Here is an 11,142-nt window from a genome sequence, read left to right as displayed (position 1 = left end):
GACTGTAAAACAAAAGAAAAGAAAACATAAAAAAGAGAGGCACATCGTCAGAGGAAGTGCTTACAATGTTACCAATGTTGCAACCTGCACGTGAGTTTTATAAATGTTCAATAATAAGGATATAATGAGATACCTAATCTGGAAATTATTTAGCGCCTTGGAAACAAGTGCATTGATACGGATCTTAGATCATATCATTGGGCCATTCGGATCTTACACATTGATTACTTGGTGGTTCACATAGTTGGTGGAGGATCTATAGGAACAGGTGACTTGTCATTAGCCTGAAAAGAAGATAAGATATCAATACAGTAAATGGACTAATTCATTTATCAACACCAACGATTCAAATATTTTTTTGTTTGTGTGTGTGTTACAAAACCTCATCAGTCTTAGCATAAGAGCCAAAGATTAAACTGGACAGAGAAGTGGCGAAATAACTCGTAATCGTCTCTAGATCAGAAGTGAAACAACAAAAAAAAACAAAATTCCAGTTATGAAAATTAGAAACTTTAATGTAATGGGATCATAAGAAGCTTCTCGTGCTGCTTTCAATTCCAGAAAAGTTCCAATTTTTAAACCAATGAACAATTCATAGAATCAAATGGGTTGAAGGGATCACCGAATTAACAGAGTTTGCAAAATCCTGAATTCAATAGAATACCGCTATAGAAACAGCTTATAGACACACCGTTGAAAGTAAAAAAATATTCAAACTTTGCAAATTTTATTTCCCCAATTGCTAACAATATATGATCAGATGCTTATCTTATAATCAAAAAAATTCTTAGAAACAATGAAGAAAAGAGAAAAGACAAACTACCTGTTTTGTTACCCAAACCAAAACTCGCATACGAGAGAGAAGCTTCCAATTTAAAACAATGTGAGATTATTTTGTTGTTTTTATAGATTATTTGGTTATCAATAACAGAGTTTCCAATTTAAAACATTAGAGATTATTTTGTTGTTTTTATAGGTACGTACGTAGAAATTGTAACATGTCCATGGCTTAAATTGGAAAGCTTATTAGGGCATCTCCAATGGTAAATATGTTAGCAAATATGTAAGCAATATTTTTACTATAAAAAGTACAAAATTCATCTGTTAAAAACTTTTGTAAGACTTAGTAAAATTTATCCCTCCAATGGCAAATATCTAACCAAGTTTCTAAGCCAAATTTTTTAAAAAAATCAGAGAACTTGTTTTACAAGCAACAATCAAACAAACCAAAAACACTTTACATCTAACTCTCAAACATTTTCTCATTGCACAACAATCACAAACCAAAACCAATTTCAACGGGTATACCTCTACAAGCAACGGTATCACAACAATCACAAACCATTGCTGAATCTGCTGTTAAGCATTTGAGTGAATACTTCCATTGCTAAGGTAAACAGATAAGGGGAGATGGCATCCCCCTGCCTTAATCCTTTAGTTCCCTTAAAGTAGCCACAAGATTCCCCGTTGATCGACAGAGAGAAGCTCGGGGTGGAGATGCACTCCTTGATGAGATTGACGAAATGAGCTGGGAATTGGAGAGCCTTTAGCGTGTTGATAATGAATCCCCAATGCACTGAGTCAAATGCCTTTTTGAGATCAACTTTTAGCATGCCTCTTGGAGATATACCCTGGCGGTTGTAGCCTTGAACTAACTCCGTCGCAAAAAGAACGTTCTCTGCGAGAAGTCTACCGGGGATGAATGCAGACTGTGAGCTTGCAATGAGATCTGGTAGTACATCCTTTAGGCGATTAGCTAAAAGCTTTGATATGACCTTGTAAATAGTATTGCAGCATGCTATGGGCCTGAATTCAAACATCCTTGTCGCATTCGGGGTCTTTGGGATAAGGGACAGAAGCGTCAAGTTCCATTGCTTCAAGATTTTACCAGATTGGTAAAACTCTAGGACAGCTGCAGTGAGGTCAAAACCTACCGTGTTCCATTGAGCAGTAAAAAACTCAGCGCTGTAACCATCAGGCCCTGGGGCTTTGTTCTTTGGCAGTGAGAATAAAGCTTCTTTTATTTCGACAGGAGTGAATGGTCGAGATAAGACTTGAATAGCAGAGTCTGAACACCTTTGGGGAACAACAACAGTTTTTCCTTCTTTCACCAGTACTATATGTTGGAATAAGCTTGAGGCACAAGCAAGTCTAAAGAGAATTGGAAATAATGTTTTAGGAAGTTATTAGAAATAAGGAAGTTATGTTCCTAGAGATATTAGGAAATTGAGAAGAGAGGTTCCTTATAAATAGAGTTGTTAAGATGTGGCTTCCTATTAACATAGATTAGAGAGTTGTGAGATCTTTAGGTTTTTGAGTTATTTTTACTAAAGAAATAAAGAAAGTTCTTTTGAGTTTGTGTTCTTATTGAAGTCGTGTTAAGCTTTCTTTCTTGAAACAATACTATATTCAATCAAATGGTTTAATTAAAATGGTTCGACTCTCCAAGCATATGTAATGGACTCTCCAAACAACAAAATTGTCACTATGCTTTTTTTCTTTGAATTCTTCAAGTTCTAAACTCGCCAAAAGAGAATAACTTTTGTTTTTTGGTATCAAAAACCATTTTCGATATTAAAAAAAAAAAAAAACTATAACATTTTGGAGAAAAAATTTACTCTAGTTACGTACATCCTATGGGGACAATCAAAGCCTAACCTAAGACTATTGATAATTGCTGGTATATTTGAGTTTGAGATCGAAGAAAGTTTGGATTGATTTGGATCAAGGAAGGAAATCAAGATCGAACCACAATATTGGCTTCGGAAGGTTTGAAACTTCATGATTAATTGAATGGGAAACCATGCTTTCGTGTGATTGAAAGGTTAGATATAATTCGAGAAAATGTCCATAACACCATGCTTTCTATGGAAATACGTTTCATATATATATGGTAAAAACAGATTTGGGGGTTACAAATCTTGCAAACATGCATGCATAGAAGTAAGATACAAGAAAATGAATTTGATAAAAGGAGCGTGAGGAGACTCCATGATTGGCTCCGGTGGGGTTGGAGAAAGGATGCACAAGAAACATAAAAGTGTCTCCCCTAAAGGGTTAACTAAAGGATTGTTACATACGTTTTCACTTTCCCCACATCTTTTCATCTTTTCCTAAGGTGTATTGATTGGTTAATTTGTACTGTATATACTTTATAAATTGTTTAATTTGTCATGGATTTCATTGATTTTTATTAACTTTTCTGGTAAGGTAAAACATGTTTATGTTTTTTTAGAAGTTTTCCAAATATTGTCTTTTCAATTTTAGATATGTTTAAACCAAAAAAATTGTTTTTACGTGTGCATATAGATTGTCATTGTGTGATATGAAAGTTTTCCAAATATTGTCTCTTCCATTTTTTCTCTTTTGCTAACAATTAAAGTCTTTGTGTGATATGAAAGTGACGAAAGTCTTTCATTATTATTCTCGAGCATAGCTGCTGCATATCACATATTTTGATCATTTACATATCTAGAGATGAGGTTCAGGTTTATTAAATCTATTATTTGGTCTTTGTATATATATATATATTATCTTTTTCTTTCTTTCTAGTGATATTTGATTTTCTCGTTTCTTTGTTTATACTGAAGCTTAAGATTCATAATAATATAATATGATAGTGAAAAATAAATGTTTATTATATTGTTGTCGGACTAACTATGATAAGTATTTGACGTGATCAAAGTAAATGTTTATCATGTCAAGGTATAGAAGGAAAAGGAATCATGTACATTAAAATGTTAGCAAGTTATATATGATGATCTTCAAACTTCTTACCTTATACTCTCCATGTTTCATAAAGATTGTCATTTTGACACAGGGCACACAAATTAAAAAAAACTAGAATTATACAAATATACTCTTATTTAATGAGTAGTTAATTATTTAAGTTTAATAAAAAGAGCTTTGGGTTAAGGGTAAAATTAAAAATTTGATGTAAAAATATAAAGTGACATTTTTTGTGAAACAAAAAAAATAGTGTAAAATGACACTCTTTATGAAACAGAGAGAGTATATAGATATGGGGTTTGGATGCTGATGAGATCTTGAAACGACACTTTTTAGTTTTTACTGCGCTTATGGTCTGTGGCAGCTTGATTATAATTGTATGTTTTGGTTATATAATAGTTTTTTCAGTAGAAATAGTCTAGTTGTATATTAAAAGTTGATAGACACATCAGTTTAAAATCTTGGAAATCATACTGTACAACCGAAGTATAATTTTCGGGTGGATTAGGCGATTATTAATGCTCGTTAAGTACCTACAAGATTAGTGATTTATCAAGTTAATTTTTTTTTTTTTTGAAATTTATGGGACCAACAATAATGTTTGTGTATTTTTATTTCAGCAATGATCACTAGATAGCTGCATCATTTAATTTTTTTAAAAACAACAATTTGTATATAAAATCACACTTCACAATTCACATAGATTTACAAGATTTTAGAAGTTGTGTTATCTTATGAGTTTTTTAAAAAGTTTTTTTTTATTAGACAAAATCCAAAAAAATAGAAAGAAGAAAAAATGATCTTTTTAATAGGTTTGTATGACCACCGTATTAGCGTGACTGTATAAATTGTATTTTTCCTTCAATTCCAATCTGATCTTTGTAACTTGTAAGTCAGCTTTCAATCACGTGAGCTTTTTCTTGGTATAATCTTAATTTACACCCAATAGTTAAGGAAAAACAACTAAAACTGACGACTAAAACACTCCTCCAGGAATTACGAAAGAAACAAAAAAAAAGAAAAAAAAGTAATCCTTAATGTTTACTCAACGAAAAAGTGTGTATTGATTGAGTTGAGTATTGTATAATGTCTAATAATGATATTTGTAAAATTTAAAATTTATATATGGTCGAAATCATAAGTACGACATGATTGCTATCCTGAGACACAAACTATACAACTAATTTCCATTAATACGTATAGTTCATTTTAAGAACTAAATTTAAATGTATCTTTGTTTTACTTTGAGTTTGATGCATGGGTCAAAATGATAATCCACAACGTACGTAATTTAACATTTGGCAGAAACATACCATGCAATGCAATATAGCATGATGTGGCCGGTCAACTAATCACCGTAATTGGTGCATCAGGCCAAATCAAAACAAAAAAAAGATTGGAAATTGAGAAAATATTTGTTTCCCCATTAAATCCGCCATAAAACCAGTGGTGGTGCTGCCGTACGGAACACACCGCTCTTTTGATGACATGACATTTTCAAGCTCTCTGATTCGTTTATTCGTTTGTTAATTTTTTCGTTCTCCCCACTAATCAACCAATCACACATCTGCGTTTCCTTTTTTCGATAAACACATCTGCTTCTCCTACTTTACTTTAGGATGTATTTGTTACTATAATATAATCTTGTGAGTTGTGACAATATATATGTGGGATTATTGTATTTAACTTTTGTTTTAACAAACTTTACAAAATCCACCAATGGACCCAACAGCACTTTTGTGTATATAGCAACTAGTATAGAGTCTATATAATAGACCAAACCTAAGCAATAAAATATTGAGTTTCAAAACCTTTAACCAGAAAAACACTGATTGTTAGTATGTTAATTTGGTTTAGCCGTTTACGTGGATATTTCTTTTTTTAACAAAAGCCGTTTACGTAGATTAAACAATTTTTTAACATTTTATTTTCAAACATTCGTGCTCAACAGTTCCTGGAAGGTTTTTTTTTGGGTTCCTTTTGAGTGGAGATTTGTCTTCAAGAAACAACTTTTATTTCACTAGAAAAATAAGTAAACTAAAAATAGTAAGAAGTAAATTTATTGTTACTATAAGAGTTGTGGAACAAAGATAATTAAACATTCTCACCTTTAATTTTTCTAAAGACATAGCTGGGACGCCAGTTCCAGGTTCTCCACATTTAAAATTTTTGTGTTTGTTTTTAAAAATTTTTTTGGTTTAACACATTTCTGTTTATGTTTTCTTAAATAGTACAAAATTGTCTCAAGACATTTTTTTTCTTATATCTGTTATATTACATATTTAAGACACCTTGGAATCTTAGATGGATACATATAAATTTGTTTACCTTTGGCTATCTCACCAACATCATTAATTTTCTCTTTTACAAAGTAAAGTAATCACAATCTATCCAAAAATATTTTAATTTGCTCTGTAAAAATGCTATAGATTAATTTCTTTACGCTATCTTCTTGGACCTGTAATCATTTGATTAGGGAAACTCAATTGAAGTTAGTGACACTAGTAAATTAGTAACATTTAATAACAAATGATTTATGAAGAGAGGATTAGTACTTTATGAAACATATGAGACATGAGGCGGTTACGGCAGTTATGAGGGGGGTTTGGCTAATAATTACGGCGTTAGAATTAGAGGGTAGTGAACGGCTAACGGAGCGGATCCGAGGATCTCACACTACCATAATCCAACGGTTAAGATGGTAAGATGAAAAAAGTAACAAACACAATCCGTTAAGTAGCGGTGTGTATTAACTAACGGCAACGTCAACGTTACTTTATATAAACGAAGACGGTTTCCTTGGAGCTTGTGCACACTAATCTGGTCACTCCTTTCTTCTTCGTCTTCTTCATTCTCACCTTTTTCTCTCTCCTCTCTCCCGCTTGTTTTCCGAGAAAAAAAGTGCGAGAAAATTTCGTAAGATTCTAGAAGAAGAAGAAGAAGAAGAAGAAGCTTCAATGGCGTCGTCTTCTCAGAAAGTGATCAGTGTGTGCTTCGCCGTGTTCGTCGTCTTGGCTCTAACGGTGACGATTCTCCGGTACAATTCTAGGTCTTTCTCTCTTCTCGAATCTTCATCTTTTTTTTTTTTCTCTCTCTCTGTTTATTTTTCTTCTGTTTCGCTGTTTTTTAAGCTACATTTTTAATTTCTGTGAAGGATTTTGAGCTTTTTCATCTCTGTTTGTTAAATCTCGCTATAACGATACTTTTTTTTTTTTTCGCTTTTTTTCATAGATTCGCGTTCTGTTTATGGATTTTGATATTTTTTTGTGAGAGATTTCAGTTTAAGCTCCAGATTTGGTAATAATGCTCTTTTTTTTCTCGGTTTTTGATTTTTTTTTTTGTAGGAAGCTGAAAACAGAGGAGTTACAGAGCTTAAGCAGCTCAACAATGGCGGCGATAAGGTAAATAAAAGGAACAAAACTTTAGTACAGATGCAAACATATCACGCGCTTTCAACCGCTAGGGTTACCTCTTTATATTTTAATTTTGTTATGAAATAAAAGTAGAAATATAACTAATGATTTTTAACAAAAAAACAAGAAATATAACTAATGATCCTAGCCGTTGATCTGTACGATTGTTTTTGCTGAGAGTTTTGGATTAGATTTTCGTAATAATGCTCTGTTTTCTCGGTTTTTTGATTTTGGTAGAAAGCTGAAAACAGAGGAGGTTCAGAGCTCAAACAGCTCAACAATGGCGGCGACAAGGTAAGAGAGACTCAAGTTTTTTTTTTTTTTTTTTTTTTGCCGCCGCTCACAAAACATGAAATGCGCTTCTAACCGCCGCTAGGGTTTATCTTTTTTAATTTATTTATTTTGTTTATAAAATAAAGTTGGAAAAAAAAAGTGGAAAATGAAGTAGTAGAGGTCCTAGCCGTTGGATATGTTAAGATCTTCCCGGATCCATTTCCGTTAAACCATTCCCTTTTGTTGGTCTTTTTGATTCCTCGAATGTAGCGTTAGAAAGAGGTTTCATTCATCGCCGCTCACACATGCTCTGTCTGTCGTCTCTTCACTCTATTTATTATTCCACGTCAGTAAATAACTAGTACGATTTCGTAAAAGGGTAAATTAGTCCATTTGATTTAATTCTCTGTTTCTGTTGTACTCTCTCTCTCGCGTGTATAGACATCGATTTTTACTTGCTTTGGGATGAGAACACGTGTTATATAAACTGATGTGAAATTGTGAATTTCCCATTTTCATAAATGCTTTAAACAACTATTTTCGTTGGCTTAATTTATGAGTTTATGGTTGGTCGCGTCATTTGTGGTTTTTTTTTTTTTTTGTTTTGGTTACAGGGTTGGAGGTGAAGAACAACAACAACACGCGGTTGCTGTTGATCCAGAGAAGGTTGCTGATGAAGTCGCTAAGCTTGTTCAGATGTGCGTTCCTCTCTCTCTCTCTCTCTAATTGTGTGAATGCATTAATTTTAATTTTGATCTGCGAAAATAAGCATTTAGACACACGTGAACCTTTAAATAAAATTTAATTAGAGAATTACACAGGGGAAAAAATTATGGACTATAAAATAGTAGAACAAAAAAAACCTTACTTTTTTGAATTTGTTTTATTAATTCAAATTTTAACGGGTAAAGAAAGATAAAAACTTTTGCTTTTATTGTTGTCTCTGTCACCTCTCTCACTCTCTCTTTTAATTTCGTCGTGAAACGACAAACCCCGTCTCTCTCTCTCGCGCATAAAACTGACACATTGTCGTTTCACCATGCTCGCGATTGTCAGAGTCCGTTCGCTTGCACGGACATTGTTTTGTTTGTTTTATGGTTTAGAGACGGCGTTTTCTTCCTTCCTTCCCTCATAAAATTCGATTTCACCTTTTTTTTTTTTTGTGCTCTTGTGACTTGAATTTGGGGGGTTTTTACACGAAGAGGTTGGTTCAGTAACTCCTCCTGTCGTCTTTTTGTGGCATTAAGTCTTGAAGTCTCTTTCATTTGGATATTATGGTCTGGTCTGTTTTAGGTTTTTTCACCAGCTGAACATTAATGGACTTTCTTTTTTCCGGATTTTATTTGACAACCACTTTGTTGACCTCATAAACCAACAAAATTTTATCCATGAGTTAGTTATTACTTATTACGTTAGGTAAGAACAAACAGAAACGGCGGCTGAGATGTTTAATCAGCCTTTAGATTCGAATGAAACAAATCACTATTGAATTAATTATCTCAGATTTGTCTGTTTGTGTGTGATTGATTTGATCTATCAAGCATGAGATGTAATTAACCACGTGGGTATTGAATTTCAGGAGTGAACAGAACAGGACAGCAAGGAGGAAGCTAGGATTCTTCTCCTGTGGAACTGGTAATCCAATTGATGACTGCTGGCGTTGTGACCCTAACTGGCACAAGAACCGTAAACGCCTTGCGGATTGTGGGATCGGTTTTGGAAGGAACGCAATTGGTGGTCGTGATGGACGCTTCTACGTTGTTACTGACCCCACTGATGAAGACGTTGTTAACCCCAAACCGGGAACTCTACGCCATGCTGTCATCCAGGAGGAGCCTCTTTGGATCGTGTTCAAGAGGGATATGGTGATAGAGCTGAAACAGGAGCTGATCATGAACAGTTTCAAGACCATTGATGGCCGTGGTGCCAACGTTCATATAGCCAATGGTGCTTGCATCACCATCCAGTTTATCACCAATGTCATCATTCATGGTCTTCACATTCATGATTGCAAGCCTACTGGAAATGCAATGGTTAGAAGCTCCCCATCTCACTTTGGTTGGAGGACAATGGCTGATGGTGATGCAGTCTCCATTTTTGGATCATCTCATATCTGGATTGATCATAACTCTCTCTCTCACTGTGCTGATGGCCTTGTTGATGCTGTCATGGGGTCTACTGCTATCACTGTTTCCAATAACCACTTTACCCACCACAATGAGGTCTCATTTGTTCTCTGCCCTCCCTCAAAACACTAAATTCATAGGCTGGTTCTGTTTTCATGACACTTATATGGATGTATGGGTGCAGGTGATGTTGCTTGGTCACAGTGACTCGTACACAAAAGACAAGCTGATGCAAGTGACCATTGCTTACAACCATTTCGGTGAAGGACTGGTTCAGAGAATGCCAAGGTTACTATTCGCTTTCAACTTGTCAGTTCTATTAATTTGCCATTTGTTCTGACAGTAGATTTTCTTGTTAATCCAATTAAGTTGTCCTTTGTTCTGACAGTAGAAAATTGGTTGTGTAATGGCAGGTGCAGGCATGGGTATTTCCATGTGGTTAACAACGACTACACTCACTGGGAGATGTACGCCATCGGTGGGAGTGCAGAACCAACCATCAACAGTCAAGGAAACAGATATGCTGCTCCCATGGACCGCTTCGCCAAGGAGGTTCAACATCTTAAACCTTTATGTCTGCTTAAACAGAGTAATCAGAGGTTGTTATATTTATAGGCAAAATTAACTTGTGGATCCACAGGTGACGAAAAGGGTGGAGACAGATGCAAGTGAGTGGAAGAAGTGGAATTGGAGGTCGGAAGGAGACCTTCTACTGAATGGAGCATACTTCAGGTCATCAGGAGAAGAAGCGTCTGCTAGCTATGGACGAGCCTCAAGCTTAGCAGCTAAACCATCATCTATGGTCGACACTATTACCTCTACTGCAGGAGCACTAGGTTGCCGTAAGGGCAGACCTTGCTAGTTGCTACTTCTCTCTCGCTCTCTCTATACCACCATCATAGCAACTAACCCAAAACCCTTTCAAATATCTTTGGAAGGTGCATATATAGTACTACTCTTTTCTGTTTCCCTCTTAGGACGGTCATTTCCCGTTTTCTTTCGGATGGTAGGAATTGGTCAACCTCGGCTTGCTTCTTCGTCGTCTTCTTAAAAAAGGTGGGAATGCAGAGAGAAGCAAGCGCAGAAGCGTTGTTCAAAAAGTCTCCTTCTAGTTTACAAATCTCTTATTGTCTTAGGTGTGGCTTTTGTTTTTGGGGTTGTTCAGGTCCTTTGGTTTTAATGGATCTCCCCTGAGTTCTAGAGTCTCTTTTGGGGTGTTTTTTTTGTTCTCATTCCCTTTAAAGTTAGTGACAGTAGTTACAAAAATTGTTACAAGACGATTGAAAACCTTTTGGTTTGATTACAACTTCCATTGGCTTTTATGTTTTGTTTGTTGGCATTTGTTTCAATGGATAACAAAATTGTTTAAATCTTTTTATGCAACATAAGCAAACCACTTGTGAGGTGAGAGGTGTGTAAATGAAAAGGAGTTACACTAACATATAATGTGATCCCAACCCCACAAATAATTGATGCGATCTTTATTTCTTCTTTTGGAGTTGAGGTTTTAGCAGCTCTGTTCCCTGCGCTGCACGTTACGTGTTGGGATTTTCTTTACTCTTTCTGGATTCGATTCATATGCTTTCTCATGTGATTGGAGA

At 34.9% G+C, this 11,142-nt stretch overlaps 1 protein-coding gene across 2 annotated transcripts; it reads left to right on the top strand.

The window, feature by feature from the left end:
• Positions 1-6,279: 6,279 nt before the first annotated feature.
• Positions 6,280-10,913, top strand: LOC104732336 (putative pectate lyase 15). Of its 2 annotated transcripts, none has more exons than XM_010451865.3 (8): positions 6,280-6,778; positions 7,074-7,130; positions 7,380-7,436; positions 8,030-8,113; positions 8,995-9,637; positions 9,726-9,829; positions 9,955-10,093; positions 10,182-10,913. In XM_010451865.3, the coding sequence occupies exons 1-8, from the start codon at positions 6,687-6,689 to the stop codon at positions 10,401-10,403; spliced, it is 1,398 nt and encodes a 465-aa protein (XP_010450167.2). In that variant the 5' UTR covers positions 6,280-6,686; the 3' UTR covers positions 10,404-10,913. The 2 variants fall into 2 exon arrangements, with proteins under 2 accessions (XP_010450167.2, XP_010450168.2); XM_010451866.3 differs by having other exon boundaries at positions 6,538-6,766.
• Positions 10,914-11,142: the final 229 nt, after the last annotated feature.

Source organism: Camelina sativa, chromosome 12, assembly GCF_030686135.1.
Source record: "Camelina sativa cultivar CO46 ecotype springtype chromosome 12, ASM3068613v1".
NCBI classification, from domain to species: Eukaryota; Viridiplantae; Streptophyta; class Magnoliopsida; order Brassicales; family Brassicaceae; genus Camelina; species Camelina sativa.
The sequence above is the reverse complement of the archived record's forward strand: the minus strand, read 5'-3'. Positions and strand labels throughout refer to the sequence as shown.